This window comes from Bubalus kerabau, chromosome 10 (genome assembly GCF_029407905.1).
Source record: "Bubalus kerabau isolate K-KA32 ecotype Philippines breed swamp buffalo chromosome 10, PCC_UOA_SB_1v2, whole genome shotgun sequence".
NCBI lineage: Eukaryota > Metazoa > Chordata > Mammalia > Artiodactyla > Bovidae > Bubalus > Bubalus kerabau.
Genome location: NC_073633.1, coordinates 33,878,911 through 33,896,186, shown reverse-complemented (window position 1 = coordinate 33,896,186; position 17,276 = coordinate 33,878,911). Strand labels below are relative to the sequence as shown.

At 42.0% G+C, this 17,276-nt stretch overlaps 1 protein-coding gene across 1 annotated transcript in view; it reads left to right on the top strand.

Annotated features, from left to right (window-relative positions):
* RYR3 (ryanodine receptor 3) overlaps positions 1-17,276 on the top strand; it is a 461,910-nt gene that overhangs the window by 157,023 nt on the left and 287,611 nt on the right. Inside the window, exons 9-13 of the mRNA XM_055538999.1 lie at positions 698-810; positions 1,931-2,030; positions 4,959-5,052; positions 10,138-10,212; positions 12,945-13,101. Of these exons, the coding sequence (XP_055394974.1) occupies positions 698-810; positions 1,931-2,030; positions 4,959-5,052; positions 10,138-10,212; positions 12,945-13,101 (539 nt within the window). The remainder of the gene's footprint in view (positions 1-697; positions 811-1,930; positions 2,031-4,958; positions 5,053-10,137; positions 10,213-12,944; positions 13,102-17,276) is intronic.

Genomic DNA, 17,276 nt, shown 5'->3' with positions numbered 1-17,276 from the left:
AACTGTTATCTCCAATTCCACAGAATTTCTGGAGAATATGTAGCAGGAATGGCCTTACTTCTTAAGATCAACTTCTCAATCCATTTTCTTACCCAGACACTGCAGTTGTAGCTTTGTCTTGGCTAAAAGCATCTTTCAACATTCCTTTTCCCAAAATATCAATTTTTCTCCTTTGCTATTTATTTCTCACCTGCTGTATTAGACCTTATAGATTTAGACCTTTTGAAAACTTCTGATTTTTTTTTCTAGTGAAATTACTGATGATTTAGTAGAATTTCATGGGGAAGGGGTGAGGCAAAGATAACGGTCTGTAAGTGGTCAGTAGACCAATGAAGTTATTTCTGAAATATTTGTAGGTGCATATGAAAAAAATATCATTTTTCTGTATGTATTAAAAATACTCAAAGGCCTCTATAGCTTTTGGGCTCCAGTATTCTTCTCCAAACACTGTCTTTCTGTTTGTAAAGAAAATGAAAATGATAAACATACTCAAGAGCAGACGTGGGGGTAACTGGAATGCTTATAGATAAATAGAAATTGAGGTCTGGAGGGTGCGTGCATGTGTGTGTGTGTGTGTGTGTGTGTGTGTGTGTGTGTATGTTTCAGGGATTCTGAACAGGAGGAAGGAGGATGAGGGGCAGAGTTAGGGACACTGACTTCTGTGATGCAGTCACTAACTCAAGGAGCCTTTGTGCAGGAGAAGCCTGTTGGTGGACCATTCATCCCGCTTCCAAGCAGAGATCTGAGGGAGAAAAGGTTCGAATTGGTGATGACCTCATCCTCGTCAGCGTGTCCTCTGAGAGATACCTTGTAAGTACCTCCTAACACAAGCCTCTTTCATTTCCAGAATTGCTTCTTTTAGGAATGGATGGCCAGGGAAAACAGAACCACATCAGATTGGGTAGGATAAGATTGCCTTTACACAGTATACTTGAGACATGATTAAATTGTCTCTCCTGCCATTTTGTCATGGGGCCTGGAATGTAACTTTTTTTTTTTTTTTTTTTTAGATTAAAGCACTGTTCCCAGTTTAAATGCCCCCAGGCACTTCCTAAAAAGCCAACAATTGACACATTAGTTACCTTTAATAGTAGTGTTAGTTGTTCAGTCTTCCAACTCTTTATGACCCCATGGAATGTAGCCTGCCAGGCTCCTCTGTGCACGGAATTTTCCAGGCAAGTATACTGGAGTGGATAGCCACTCCCTTCTCCAGGGGATCTTCTGACCCAGGGATCAAACCTGGATCTCCTGCATTGCAGGCAGATTCTTTACCATCTGAGCCACCAGGGACTCAGTTTATCACTTTGGTTAGCTCTTGTCTAATTAGGAACAAGCCAGAAAGTGTTGGATATAAAAACATAATTGGAGGGAGAAAGAGAATTGGACATGTTTCAGAGTGTGGGATGTCACAGTGGTTGGAAAAGACAGGTGAAATTTTGCCCCTGGTAGTGGTACTTGCATACCATACAAGATGTCAAGCAGCATTGACATCAGGCCCCTAAGGGATGGGGGCAATTCCTTATAGATCAGAGAAATGTCAGAGATAAGTTTTTAAGCTTCTCAGCACCAGCTCTGCCCGCAGATTTTACTTTGTCTAGACCAAAGGCTGGATTAATTTTTCCCATTTGTAAATCCCCTTTTCCTGCCAAGGATAGATATTTTGTAACTTCCTGTTGAATTTGAGATCCAGCTGAGGGGATGAAGTCAGCATGTCTGCCACCTCTGTAGCTGAATACTTCCTCTTCCCTGAATAAAGTGTCCCACTTTGAAGCTGCTTGGAGATGGGGTGGAGCACTCTCCCACAGTCTAGGTAGAAAAAGCCTGATGAGAGTAAGGCTGTTTAATTCAATCCTTGAAATTCTAGGTGAGCTGCTTCTGTCAGGACTGGCCTGGTGATTTAAAGGATGTCTCATTTCTGTTTCTGCTGCAGCATCTCTCAATATCAAATGGTAACATACAAGTGGATGCCTCCTTTATGCAGACACTCTGGAATGTACATCCTACGTGCTCAGGAAGTAGCATCGAAGAAGGTGTGCTTCTTTCTGTGCGTTCAGCTCTCAGCCCGCCTGTTTGTCTTAAGCTATGTATATTGACATATTTTGCGACTTTCCAGTTCTGGCACGGTGTCTCAGTACCCACTTAGTGTGATTTTTGGTTCACCTGAATTCCTTTCTCTCATGTTAATATGGATTATTTCCTGCCCTGATTTCTGATTTCATGAGCACTTCTGACATGATTTTTCAATTCTTGCAATGTACCATTGTTTTGGCACTGTGTGCGTTCAGGACCTTGGAGACAAACCTTTCTTCTCCCACTGACTTTTCAGTTTTATTTATGGTTATAAGTATACAGACCTTAGCAGGTTCAATTTTAGAAGACATTATTTGCCAAGAAGGTGATATTTTTTATATTTCTCCCCAATGCATCTCTCTCTACAGGTGGGAGGAGGACCTATAATAAAAGGATGTTTGGCCATTTGTTTTTACTTATATTTATGGAAGACCATTTAAAAATAACAAATGGCATTTTCTCCATATTTTATTTTTCCCTTAGAAGTAAGATCATCAAAGTTTGTCCAGCATATTCTATTTTTTGGAGCTAGGCAAAGTCAATAACACCTTTCAAATTATATAATAAATACACTGGCCTTATTTTACTCGTGGGTAATATCACTGCTGAGCAGGATAATCAGTTGCCAGTGACCTAAGGGTTATCACATCACATTCTAGGACTTTATAGCAAGATCAGAATTTTTTAAAATACTCATATCACAGGTTCTAACCCTATTTTAAATCTTGAGTCTGTGAAACCTCTTTCTATTAGATGATGTTTGAAAATGGAAAATTGAGAGTTGTCAAGGTGATACCCCAGTTTCAGGAGGCATCGCAGCTAACTTGAAAAATGAGGAAGCAGCAAATGTTTAACTCTTTTGGCAACTGAAGGAAGGCTTTTCAAAGGCAGGATGTGTTCAGCTCTCTCACACCAGAATTCACCCACTGCTCTAAATGTTTTGTCAATCATTCCCTTTCTCTCAGGAACCAAGGAATCCCAGGTTAAAATATTCCCTGAGGAAGTTTTGACCGAATCTTCTCTGTGTTAATTTTGTTCATTTCCACTATAGGGATAATATTAATGCCCAGTCCCACAAGAGGGTTTGTGGAGATTAATTAATTGCAAATCATTTCACAACAATGCTTTTAAAAGTTTTGAGTGCCCTCGTGGTAGAGCTTGGGCAGCTGATCACTTGCGTTATCTGACTCTGCAAAATGTTCTCTCAGCATCTGCTGGTGAGAAACCCACTTCAGCCCTTGAGAAAAGGAGTGCTCCTCCTCGTGACCCTTCTCTCCTGATTATTGCCCTGGTATATTTCAATTAAGAAATGTTGTGATGCTCCAGCATTTGGCAGCTTCCTCTGTGCCATAGAATATTGATTGGAGAAGCCTGGGGACTGTAAATGATGGGCTGCAAATGGAGCATGGCTGTGCCGTTGTAAGATGATAGACCATTTAATCAAGAACGTGATCATGGAAGGGGTTAACTTTCTAAATAAGTTGACTGTTAACAGTGCCCCTACAGTATATCATGAATTATTTTAATGCAAAAAAGTATACAATTGTAAATATTTGTACAGTAAAAGAGAGGAAGATGAGAAAATGACTTATAAACATTTGAGGAAAGCTTAAGAAGAACTTGCCTTACCTGGACAGACGGAGAAAATGAACTAGGGAATATCAAGACTATCCCTGTATAAGATGTATTGATAACACCCTTTTCTCCCCTGGCATGACTTTTCCTTCTTACTGTTATAATCCAACACTCAAAATAGTTTCACAGGCCCTGCTGCTGCTGCCGCTGCTAAGTCGCTTCAGTTGTGTCCGACTCTGTGCGACCCCATAGACAGCAGCCCACCAGGCTCCCCCATCCCTGGGGTTCTCCAGGCAAGAACACTGCCATTTCCTTCTCCAATCACAGGCCCTAGAGTGATCTAATTATGTGATTTTCTCAAAATCCTGATACAGACATTGAACATATTAAGTCCATATGTCTCCTGAGAACAGATTAGTTGGGAGAAATTTTTATTTCAAAAGGATAACAAATTCCACTTCTTCATGTAAAGTAAAGTTCATACTGGGACCCTTTCCCTGCTACCATGTTTTTTAAATGGATACTTGCCATTTATTTGAAGACTATTTGGCCATCATGTCCTTGAAGTTCATTGTTTCCTATCCATCTCTGAACTCCATGGCTATTGAGATTCCTTTCCTTATTGTAAAAGCTAAGGGCTAGGTGATAGCTGCCTCTCTGCTTGGCCACTCTGGGATTCTGGAATGTCATTCTGCCTTCTCTTGGTGTTGGAATAGCATTCAGGTTTGATCTGTGTTTATTTAACATGTTTGAAAACTAGCTACTCCTAAGAAAGCTCAGAATAAGTTTGCTTCTCCTTTCCCAGTATCATCGTACTTTCTCATAACTGCAATTTGACTTGAAACTTACCACAAAACATACACATCAACATTGTAAGAGCTTATCCAGGAACTTGGTGTTGGGTGTATTTATGTCTTCAACAATTGGAAAACCCTTTTCTTCCTAAGAGTAGCAAGTCAAATTTCCTTTTATTTGTGTGTGTATGTGTATTTTTTAAATGTATTATTTTATTGAGGCATAGCTGATATACATTGTATTAGTTACAGGTGATCTTTTGGCTTTTAATGACATGAATTGACATTGTTTTCACCTTCCCTTTTGATACTGGGCTTGTTCATGTCTGAAACCCTATTTAACTTTCAGTGTTAGAATTGGTTTGACTTTCTTGTCAATTTTCTACCTGAGGCCTGAACTCGTGGAATCTGTCATTTCTCAAATGCTTCTCTCTTTGTGTTTTCTAAAATAACTGACTCAAATATGTTCTCATTATTCAGCTTCCTGTCAGCTCATGGTAGGGTATAATTCTGTTACAGGATACCTACTTGGTGGGCATGTAGTACGTCTTTTCCATGGTCATGATGAGTGTTTGACGATACCATCTACAGATCAGAATGATTCCCAGCACAGGTAAGCCAATAGCGTCCTCCTTCTCTTGTCTCCTGTCTCCAGTGACTCAGACTAAAAATTTTGCATTTGGATATGTCCGCCAATGAATTCTGTAAGTGTTGGTTAACTGACAGACTTCTGTCCAGTCGTGAGTTGCAGTTGTAAAACAGGAAAGGCAGTATGCTCAAGTTTGCTCACAGGAATAGCTATATGCACATGCTGCTTCTTAGGCAAGAAATTCCATCATGCTTTTCAATCCCATTGTTTTCTTTGGTTACTCTGGAATCTAAGGAGTTTCTGGTAGCTTTAATTGCAGACCGAAGCCCCCATTTTGGTGATGGAAATCAGGGTAATCATTCTAGTGAGTCTGTGCACTTATATACATTATTCACCAGGTTCTTCAAAGGCAGATCATCTCTGTTACTCCCCCTTTTATGTGCTATGAAGGTGGAGTTCAGTGGTGTCATTCTGCTTATCACCAAATAGGATTGGAGAAACCAAATGTCAGTATCCAGACAGAGCTGGATTTAGCAGAGGACAGTGCTGAAGGGAGTGTGTAGAGGGAGCTGCTGAGGATGGTGCTTTCTCTGGTCCTCTAGTTATCCTCTCGGTGGATGCGTTTCCAGAATTCAAAGTCAGGAGATGGAAGATGTTAATCTAGATCTTAACTTCATGCTGAAGCATCCTTTTGTATTCTGTTTATATACAGAGGAACAGAGTATAAAAACTTGGCCCCTGTAATTGTGAAACCCTTATATATTTTAAAAACTCAAGTATCAGATCCAAATTAAACTGAACTTGATATAGCAAAGAATCCCCCTGCAATGCCGGAGACCCTAGTTCAATTCCTGGGTCGAGAAAATCCGCCATAGGCAGATAGGCCACCTACTCCAGTATTCTTGGCCTTCCCTTGTGACTCAGCTGGTAAAGAATCCACCTGCAATGTGGGAGACCTGGGTTCAATCCCTGGGTTGGGAAGATCCCCTGAGAAGGGAGAGGCTACCCACTCCAGTGTCCTGGCTTGGAGAATTCCATGGACTGTATAGTCCATAGGGTCACAGAGCCAGACATGACTGAGCAACTTTCACTTTCACTTTTTCACTTGAGACAACAGTGAGTCCGATCTCCCGGTTGTCTAATACATCCTTTGTTTTTGCATGACACCTGTGGGAACCTCATTAACTGCATTTCTTTACTTTGTTAGAAACACAGGTTCACATCATGTTAGAAACCGTCTAACTCAGGCTCCTGCCAAAGGTCACACACTGGGTGATTTCAGTTGGGACCCTGAAAACCAGAGATGCTAACTCTCTAGCCAGGGCTCCTTCCTTATTTCATGTCCTAAATGACACTCAGGAGCACTGTGCTTGAGTGTGTTATTGTACATCTTAGAAACTATCCCTTGGCAATGCTGTGCTGTGCTTAGTTGCTTAGTCATGTCTGACTTTTTGCCAACCCCAGGCTCCTCTGTCCATGTGGATTCTCCAGGCAAGAATACTGGAATGGGTTGCCAGGCCCTCCTCTAGGGGATCTTTCCAACCCAGGGATCGAACCCTGGTCTCCTGCATCGCAGGCAAATACTTTACCATCTGAGCTACCAGGGAAGCCCATCCATCAGCAATGTCTATTGTTCTGAGCTTCTCCGTACTCACTCTATCCTCTGTGTGTCCCTTTGTGGGAACCAGATGTGACCCAGAATGGTGTCTAGGACACATAAAGCACAGACCTCTGGCAAGTGCCTGATCAATTCTCGTCCCATGGCTTACGGTTATCTCTGAGTAGAAAAGAGGCTGAGTTGATATCTGTTGGAATTAAAGATTCCCTATGCTAAATGACGTTATATGATCCTATTCAGGTGTGATTTTCTTTTCCTTATTTTTAAACTGTAAGATTGTGCAGTAGCCCAAGTGCTGTCTCTGTAATATCTTATTCGGTTGCATTAAGGGGAAGGCTTGCAGAACTGAAATTTTGTGAGTAGGTTGTGCAGAGTTGTCTACATCTAAGATGGAACACATTGGAACTCACTAGTTCTTTCCATTCCTATTCTTTTTTTTTTTTCATTCCTATTCTTTTTTAAGGAAAGAAATTTGGAAAAAATTAAAATAACCTGTACATGGCCCTTTATCCCACTCCCTCACCTCCACATGCACACATGCGTGTGCGCGCGCGCACACACACACACACACACACACACACTTACGTGCCATTACATTTAGAATGAAATTAGAAGCAGCCCAGGCAGAAACTGTGCTGCTTGGAGAAGCTTATCATTTTCTGGGCATTCCTGCTGAGTGGTTCAACAAGATCCTGACCCAAAAGAAAGTTTGGACAAGAATTTGAAAGAAGATGCTGGGGAGAGGAATTCCCAGAATGGGCCCCTGAACCAGGCTTGCATGCCATCATTGAGTTAAGAGTAAAAGTAGCTTTCCTTTGAGGATTTCATGTGAGCTAATTTGCAATTTGGAATAAAAGAAATAGATAAAAAATCTAGATAAAAAAGAAATAGATAAAAAAAATAAAAAATTTGTAAGGAAGCATGAAAGGGTTGAGACTGGGTTGTCAGCAGTGGCTCCTTGTACTGGAACTTGGATCTTTGTAGTCACTGGTCTCTCATTCAACACAGGATGCTTTAGCATTATTTGATGTCTTTGTGAGGTGAGTGATAAGCCTCATCATTGTCATGAGTCATCAGATAAACCCCTAGAATGGGCCAGGATGGCCAGGAGTACCAAAATGTGGGAGAGCGCAAAGAAATAGGAAATTTAGAATATTCTAGGAGGTCCCCACAGCCAAGAAATCATGCAAGTGATTCCACTGTAATGGGGCTGGCTTTCCAGAGGAAATCGCTTGTATTCCTTGTAAAACCTGAGAGCAGCCAGGCCCGTGAGAGGCTGACCCTCCCAGGGTGCAAAGCCAAAAGGATAATCTAGCATTCTGAGCTCTGATCCTTGGCTCTGCCTCGGGCTTGTCAAGCATCCTGGGGTAAGTCACTTACTGAAGCCAAGGCTGAGCTGTCAGCCACGCTTTCAGAGCGCCTCAGTTCCCCACCCACTCACCTCCTCTCCTGGGGTTATTGTTTTAGAGAATGGGAACAGGTTGTTTCAACCCCTGTAACCTTACAAGATTCACTGGAGCAAGCCGCCTCCTTTTCCTAGATGGGAAGAACTAACCTTCTAGAATTCTTTAGATGTCAGAGGGAGAGAGTCCTCAAATCATGTGACCTAAGGTGACCTGCTCCACCCTCTCTACCTGAGAGACCCTTTTGCTCTCACTGAGGTTGGAGACGCATCCGTGAAAATCTCAACTAATTTTCCTGTAGAGCTAGGTCAGAGCAGCCTCATTACTACTCTGGGCCTGGCACAGAGACACCTGGGATGCTAGAGCTCCCTTTTAAATACTTACTACATATTTCCTGATAGTATGTACATTTGCAAAAAGTTTAGAATGTCTTCTATAATCCTACGAACCAAAGTTAACTATGGTTGATGTAGTGTTTTATTATATTTTTGTGCCATGTAATGTAGCTTTCCATGCATGTTTATAAGTGTCTATAAACAAAATTTGGATAAATCAACAGTGCACAATATTTTGTACATCCATGAACATCTTTGTATATGTTCATTACTTTAAAGAAACCACATTAAATGCTCACAACCATTCTGTGACCTAAATACCCTATTAGGTTCATTTTACAGACAAGGAAGCTGATGCACAGAGATTTGAAAGGACTTGGCAAAGTCACACAGCTAATAGCTTCAAATTCAGGTCTACCTGACACCCAAAATTAATATTTGTAAGCAACTCATAATTATATTACTTCCTGGGAGAAAGAAATAATTACTGCACTTTCCCTCTTCCCTTCTGTTAATTAACTGTTGTCTCAAGACGTAGGTCAAGATTCTCCTGGGGTTTGAGTAATTCAGTAGTGATACATCCAAACCTTCTACAGTAGAGGTATCTTTTTAAATTAGTGAATTAAACAAAGTTAAATGATCAGTCTTGATCTAAAGTCACAGGATTCTCAGCAAGTATCTGGATTCAGTATGCCAGGTAATCAGGGACCACTATTCATGAGACATACCTTTAAATGCGGATAGTTCATTTAATTTCTCATAATCTGATAGAGATAAGTTGGCCCCTATTGTGCAGATTTTTAAAAGATAGACTTTGCTAATCATCAGCTAGACATTAGACAAACCCATTTTTACAAAAAGCCTGACCTGTACTCTTCAAACCTGGCAAAGGCATGAAAAACAAGAAAATACTAAGAAACTCTAACAGACCAAAAGAAACAGGGAAAACATAACAACTAAATGCAACGTGACATCCAGGATATAACTCTGGAACAGGAAACAAAATTAATAGAAAAACTGGAAAAATCGAAATAAAGTCTTGCGTTTAATTAGCAGTGATGAGTCAATGTTGGTTTCTTAGTTCTGACAACTCGACTTCGTATCATAAGATGATAACTATCAAGGAACCTGAGTGAGACTACAGAAGCTTTCTGGACTATCTTTGCAACATTTTTATAAATCTACAGTTATTCCAAAATAAAACTTTTAGTTAAAAACACTTTAAAAGATGATGATTAATGCAGGAAAGGGGAGAACAGTGTAGTAATAAAACCCTGAACACCACAGTAGCTAAGCATAGAGCTTTGTCCCCAGCTTCCTAGAACAATGGAAATGAGTTCACCCTGTACTGCATGTGTTTTACAAGTACAAATACATTTTCTAAAGATGTGAAAGTGCATCAGGGAGCTGAACGTGAAAGAAGCGGAGCATTCAGTACTTAATCTGATGATATGTGTCTGGACTGTTCTGACTCCTGATGTAGAGATGGAGACAGTCCTTTCCCTGTACGCCTGACAGTCCATGAGTGTCCACGACGTGTATGTGGTGAGCATTGCCCTCGCCTTTAGCACCTTTTTTCCCTTTTAAGAGAGAATAGGAAATGGTGTCTTTCTTTGAGGTTTGTTTCTCATTTTGCTTACTATGAGTCCTGAGAAATACAGCGTGTTCTGAGCAGCCTCTGCAGGGAACTGTCCCCTGCCCAGTGCTGATCAACATCACACACGAAGGATCTAATCTCCACCTCTGTTCACAGGAGGATATACTATGAAGCCGGGGGAGCTGGCACGAGAGCTAGATCGCTATGGAGAGTGGAACCCCTTCGGATAAGGTAATGGAGCTTCAGGGTTGCATTCTTTTCAAGATTGGTTTTTTGTTTGTTTGTTTGTTTGTTTTCCCGGACAACCTATTGTCTTAAATGTTACATTTGTTCTACATTAGCTGGCAAACTCTCAGAAGTTACTTGGCAGAGGTAAATTCTGAAATGTCTGTGACTTTTGTTTTTGTTTTTAAAGCACAGCACGCACACACACACACACACACACATGATTTCCAAGACTTCTGCTTTGACTCTGAAGTTAGCAGGCTCTATTGCTTGACCCAAGCCCCCAGCTCCTGCTACCCTTGCAGGGGCTGTTATAAAAGGCAAGCATAGACATGTCCACTGAAAGCCATCAAAGCTCTTCTCCCATGTATTTTCTTAAATAGATTCTCTGGAACCCAGGTGAGTCTTCCTCCTCCCGGTAGCCTTGTTGGCTCCAAAGCCAAGCTAGCTTTAATTGACAGAGTGGTGTCTGTGATGGCATGAGGTAGGGAAGACTAAAATATCCCTGGACGTGCAGCTCTGAAGGAAACCACATGTACCAGAACTTGTCAGAAACAATTGGCTGGAAGGAACAGGACACCAAGACTTTGGAGACAGGTACTTGAGTAAAACCATGGCATCTCTACTACAGAGGAGTTCAGTTAAGCTCTGGACCTTTATTTTGCTGAGCGGGATCACAAGTTAGGCTCAAGCTAAACTGCTCAGGGTAAGAGCAGAGGGTCAGTGTGGCCATTTTTTGTTTTCTTTCTCTGCCTTTCCCTCTAGCTCTCTGTTCCATCTCTGCCTGAACACATGTTCAAAATAAAATCTCTAGTGGGTGGGGGTGTATGTGCCTCCAGGGAATCCTCAAGATAATCCATTGGTGATCAGGAGAAAATATTAGAATTTCTCTTACACACACATACAGGTACATTCAATTTTTTTTATTGAGGAACTCTAGAAGAGGCTGACTGAAAGAGTATGGTGTCCTAAGGAGTACCCACTTGTTAGCTGGCTTGTGGCATTTATATTCTCTTTCAAGCCTGTTGAAGTTTTTATAGCAACATACTCTGTTTTTTTTTAGGATATTAGGGCTTGGTTCTTGTTTAATGAAATTTTTAAAAAATAAAAATAAGTATGTATATATAGTTTCAGTTATGGTTCTTTATTTCCCCAGAGTCTTAAACATGAAGAATTTAAGGCTTCTATTAATGTAATTTGATTCTTTGGTACTCCAAAGAATTAGATCAAGGGGAGAGTCATTTTAAAAATTGATACATGTATTTCTGAAACATTTTGTTCTAACTGAAAAGATAATTAGATACAGATTATTCAGTGAATAATTTCTGCCCTAGCACTTACCATGACTTTTATTGAATGCCAGCCTTTTGATGTAGGACCATATGGTTCTACAACCCATTCAGCATGGACTCTCACTTATCGCAATCATCTTATTCTGCTTTACTTTTTCCCATGGAATTTAATATCTTGTAACATTCCACAATATTTACTTATTTATGTTTGTTTATTATTTGTCTCTCCCTGCTGAGTGTAAACTGCATAAATATTCTTATTTCTCTTAAAGAGAGGATTCTTTTCATTATTAAAGTAGGATTGACATACAGTATTATATTAGTTTTATGTGTACAGTATAATGATTTGACATTTGTTTACATTGCAAAATGATTACTGAAGTAAGTTTAGTTATTATATGTCACCATTACAGAATTGCAATTTTTCTAGCAATAAGAGCTCTTAAGACTTACTTTCTTAGCAACTTTCAAATTGTGATGATAGTCAATAATATATATATATTACTATTACTATATATAATATATATTATATAATATATATTACTACCATGCTGTACTTTACATACATCCCCATGACTTAGTTATTTTATAACTAGAAGTTTGTACCTCTTGATCCCCTTTAACCATTTCTCCCACCTCCCCAACCTCCCTTCTCTCTGACAACCACCAATCTATTCTGTTTCTGTGAATTTTGTGTTGTTTTGTTTGCTCATTTGTTTTGTTTTTCAGATGCCATATATGAGTGAAATTATATGGCATTTGTCTTACTCTGTCTGATTTATTTTACTTAGATAGTACCCTCAAGATCCATCCATGTTATCACAAATGGAACATTTTCATTCTTTTTTATGACTGAATACTATTCCATTGTGTATGCATATATGCCACATTTTTTTATTGTTGAACACTTAGGTTGCTCCCATATCTTGACTATTATAAATAATGCTGCAATGAACGTAAGGGTGCGTATGTCTTTTCAAATTAGTGGTGGTAGTAAAATACTTGAGTGGAGACCGTGCATTTGGAAATGCCTCACTTTCCCAGAAACAAGTTTCTCTTCAAAAGAGGGCTTCTAATTTTTGTGTGTGATTTTTGGCATCAAGACATTTCAGTGAAATGAAGGAAAAATTGGAAGCTTGGAACTTCCAGTTACATTAAACCATGGACCTGCCCAGAGGGCGATGTTCCTTGTTGGTGATCTTAAATGTTAGAAGAGAGCTCACAAGAGAATGCCATGCTGAGTTGTAGACAGACACTTGATCTTAGCCAGAAGACTGAGAAGTGCTGAGTTGGAGGCAGATACACAGTCCTAGAGCAAGCCAGGAGTCAGGGGATGTACCGTAGAAGGGTACTGAGTCAGAACATATGTAAAAATGCACAGGGTAAATATTGAAAAAGACCTATTTTTTGTGTAAATGCAATTTCTTCTCTCTTTCATCTGTCCAGCTGGAGTGGCAGTAACATCAGATGGGGACAGGCTTTCCGACTCCGGCATCTCACCACAGGCCACTACCTGGCCTTGACAGAAGACCAAGGCCTTATACTGCAAGACCGGGGAAAGTCAGACACCAAGTCCACGGCCTTCTCTTTTCGAGCATCCAAGGTGAGGTGGATTTTGACTTTATTCTCAAAGTGAAAGCTCTGAAACCTCCAGGTAGAACTATGACTGCAAAGAAAATAGGCTGGAACAAAACGGAATTGGAAATTAGACCAATGATAAATACTTTGTTCTTTTATCTTTTAAATTGAATTCATAGAGGAATGTGTACCCTGGATGAAGACTGAAGTCTTAAGAGAGAAAGGCTTGAATGGAAAGTGGAAAGCCCTAAAAAACAAAAAGGATCACAAGAATGGACAGTGTTGCTCTGAGGCTACTGGAAAATGTTATTCTTGCTTAATACGTTCTGAATTGTTTTTACTACTTTTAAGTCTTATTAGGGCTTCCCTAGTGGCTCAGATGGTAAAGCGTCTGCCTGCAATGCGGGAGACCCGGGTTAAATCCCTGGGTCAGGAAGATCCCCTGGAGAAGGAAATGGCAACCCACTCCAGTACTCTTTCCTGGAAAATCCCATGGACAGAGGAGCCTGGCAGGCTACAGTCCATGGAGTTGCAAAGAGTCAGACACGACTGAGCCAACTAACACTTTCACTGAAGTCTTATTGCTTCACTCCCATACAGCAAAGATAACGTGGAGGCATGAGTTTCAATGTTATGTTTATTTAAATCAAAGAAGTAATTTCTCTCAGAGAGGTGCAGAGAAGGCTTAATTCTGGACATGGCATCGTCTTGCAGTTATTCGTATTATACAGAATTACTAGTTCCTTTTCCTTGTCATGTGTTTTCTGCAGATCTCTTAGCTCCACTGTGCCTCACCTGCCTCCACGAAGAGCACATTCTGTAGTAGCTAGGTTAACCTCAAACATGTAGATTTGCCATTTGATGTGTAGAGAGAAAAATATTTTTTTAAACTTCTGTCTTTAACGGTCAGCCAAGTTTTGACTCTGTGTCACTCAGAGTCTGATCTAGCTGGATGGTCAGAATCACACGCTGAGCTAGCTCCTGATGTACAGTTTGGTGTTCTGCCACTTTATGATTGTTCTGGAAAGAGCACCCAAGCATGAGACAGGCTCTGCACAGTGTATCCATAGTTATAGCAGCCCACACTTTCTAAGAGGCTCAGCATCTCCGTCGGGAGCTTCATCTCTAGCTTCACTCTTCTTTGCTCCTTTCCAGACACAGATCTTGATTTGTGTTCTCAACACGATTTCCATAAAGGGTTATTGATGATTCCGTTCATGTAGGACTTGGTGTCAGGCTTACAGCTGAATTTCCATGGGGACATCTCTGTTTCATAATGAATCAGAAGAGGCCAGTTTTTCAGCACCACCTTCATTGAAGCAGGGGGTCAGACTCCTTTTCCCCTCTTTTACAGTCCTAAAGTATTTGAAGCAGTGAATCTCTTTGGCTTAGAGGTTTTTCTCCCCTAGTTACCCTGTATCAGATTTAGGCTTTCCTGCACCCATCGTTCAAAGACTAAGAAATGAGAGCTCCCTGGTAGTGCAGTGGTTAAGACTCCAAGCTTCCAGCACAAAGGCAAGGGTTTGATGCCTGATCAGGGGAAAAGATCCCATATGCTGTGTAGTGTGGCCAAAAAAAAAGAAAAGAGAGCTTTCTGCCCTAAATTTCCTTCAAGCATCTCCTTCTCTTTGCTTCTCTCTAATGGCGCGTTAGCTCCTTGACTCCATTCAGGTTCTCAGAACACATCTCCATATGTTACTGTCACTTTTATTTTTTTAAGATTCCCCACACAAGGATTTTAAATTCAATTTTATGACCATGGAGTAAAAGATTTTTACCTCCAGGAAATGAGTTAGGGCATTGCAATTGGCTAAAAGGAGCAGCGAAAGAAAACAACAGGAAAGTTCTAAGAGCAGAGAGGAGTCTTCCCATTCTTCCCTGAGAGACACCTCGGATGTGGGATGTGGAGGGAGGGCAGGCAGGGAAAGCCAGGAAGGGGCGGAAGATAAGAAGTGACTCATCGTGGCCTCTGACCAAGGAAATGCCTTTCTAAGAATGCCAACTTGGCTTGTCCCCTCTTCGAGCATTCCCTCCTGGTCTTCTCAGCCCTGGACAAACCCCAACTTGGAGACCTTTACCACTGCAGAAAGAGGCTTCTCTTGTGACAGCAGAAAAGTGAGATGGCCTTCCAGGCAGCTGGCAGGATCCTGTTCCAAGGGGACTCTTCCCTTCCATTCCTTTCTTGGCTCAGCCTCACGGAGCATGGCTCGGCGCTGTGCTGTGGCCTCTGTGGGAAGCCAGAAAGGCTCAGAGCACCACAGAGAGTCTCCATAACACTCCTTTCACTTGGCACCACTTCCGGCCTATAAGCACAATTTACCCTCAAAAGGCTCGTTGCATATCTCCCCCCGATGCCCACGCACAGGGAGGCCAGCAGCGGATGGCTGAAAGCCGTCATGGTACCAGGGGCCTGCCCACATGGCAGGGCTGGACAGAAAGCCGCCCGTGAGTCACATTGTCCTGCGCCCTCGGCGGTGCACTTGCATTTCATTGGCGTCACGATGTTAGAGGTTTAAATAACTCTCAGTGCAGTGGTATTCAGCCCAGTTACCTTTATTTTAATTGGAAAGAAACTGAAATTAAAATGTCCTAGTCTCCATGCCTGATCAAGATAAGGCTGCTTCCCCCAGGAGATCCGGGATTCCTTGGGATATTGTGTGGGCAGGGCATTAGGCATCTTAGCCACGAAGCTGCACAGGAAGGAAGAACATGCGGGAGCCCATAGCTCTGTCACCAGCAATCTGAAGAGCTCCTGGGGAAGAACTCTAGAGGTGCCTTGATTTCTCTGGGCCTGCAGATTCCTCCTCAGTAAATGTCTTTTTTTAATTTCTTTTATTTTTGGCTGCAGTGGGCCATCACAGCTATGTGCTGGCTTTCTCTAGTTGCCATGAGCAGAGGGCTACTCTCTAGTTGCCTTGCGGGAGCTTCTCTTGTTGAGGAGCGTGGGCTCGAGGGCTTCAGTAGTCGCAGTGCACTGCTTAGTTGGCCCATGACATGTGAAATCTTCCCGGACCAGGAATCGAACCATGTCCCCTACGTTGGCAGGTGGATTCTTATCTACCGGACCACCAGGGAAGTCCTAGTAAATGTCTTTTTACCATTCTTGGCACAGGGCCTCTGCCTTAAATACACTCTCCACTGTGCTTCCCCTCACTTGGGAATAGTGATGTTCCCCAACAGAGGGATTAGTTGGCTTTGGTTTTCAACAGCCGGAAGGTGTTGCACTGTCTTTCTAGCTCTCGGCTGTACCAGGTGTTAGGTGATGGAGCAGACAGCAGAAAGTTGTCTGAAATAGTGGCCCAGGTTCTGAAAGGTGGCACAGGGGTTGGGGAGACTCACTGGGAAGGCTGAGAGGAAGAGATAGTGTGTTCTTTGTGCCTCTGTGAACGAGATTGAGTGGGGGATTATCTGATTATCTGATCTTCTCTGTATGCTGGAGAATCTGAAAAACAAGAGAAGAGACTCCTGGAAGGAGTGTCGTTTAGGCTCCTACATTTCTAGGAGGACATTGAGGAAGCTGGGCTGTGAGTCATTGGCAGTGATGGGCTTCTTACCCCATGTTTCCTGTCAAGTTGCGTTAACCCATGACAGCTATGACTATAAGATCAGGGGCCTGGGGACAGCTGCAGGTGTGTGTTCACATCCTCAGCAAGATGCCCTTACAAGGAGGATGGCAGGTATCCATGTGAATCTTGTACCCACAGGACAGGACAGGGATATGACTGGAGGGGTCAAGGTCAAGCATGGGCTGCAGTGTTGCTTGGTTCAAATGGAATCAAACTGTGGTCTCTGAGCAAACTGTGTGACTGAGCAGAAAGGGATCTTGGTCAGAGCTCGCATTCCTCTCCTTCACCAGGAGATCCAAATCAAAGTGGAGGTCTGGGAGGTGTTGAGGGCTCTGAATTACAGCCTTGTACCTGTCCCCTCAATCTGGAAGGAGTAGGGTGTCAGATAGAGCATGGCTTCCAAGTCACCTAGATCTGGCCTTGACTCCCATCTACCCTCTGTGGAACCTTGAACACAATTCTTATTCTAGCTGCACCTCATTTGAAGTCTGTCGTGAAAGATGCTCTGAGAGCCGGCCCCTGGGGACTGCCCTGGCAGTCCCGTGGTTCACTTTCCAGTGTAGAGGGTACGGGATCGATCTCTAGTCAGGGAGCTAAGATCTCACATGCCTCCAAGCCAAAAACCCAAAAACAT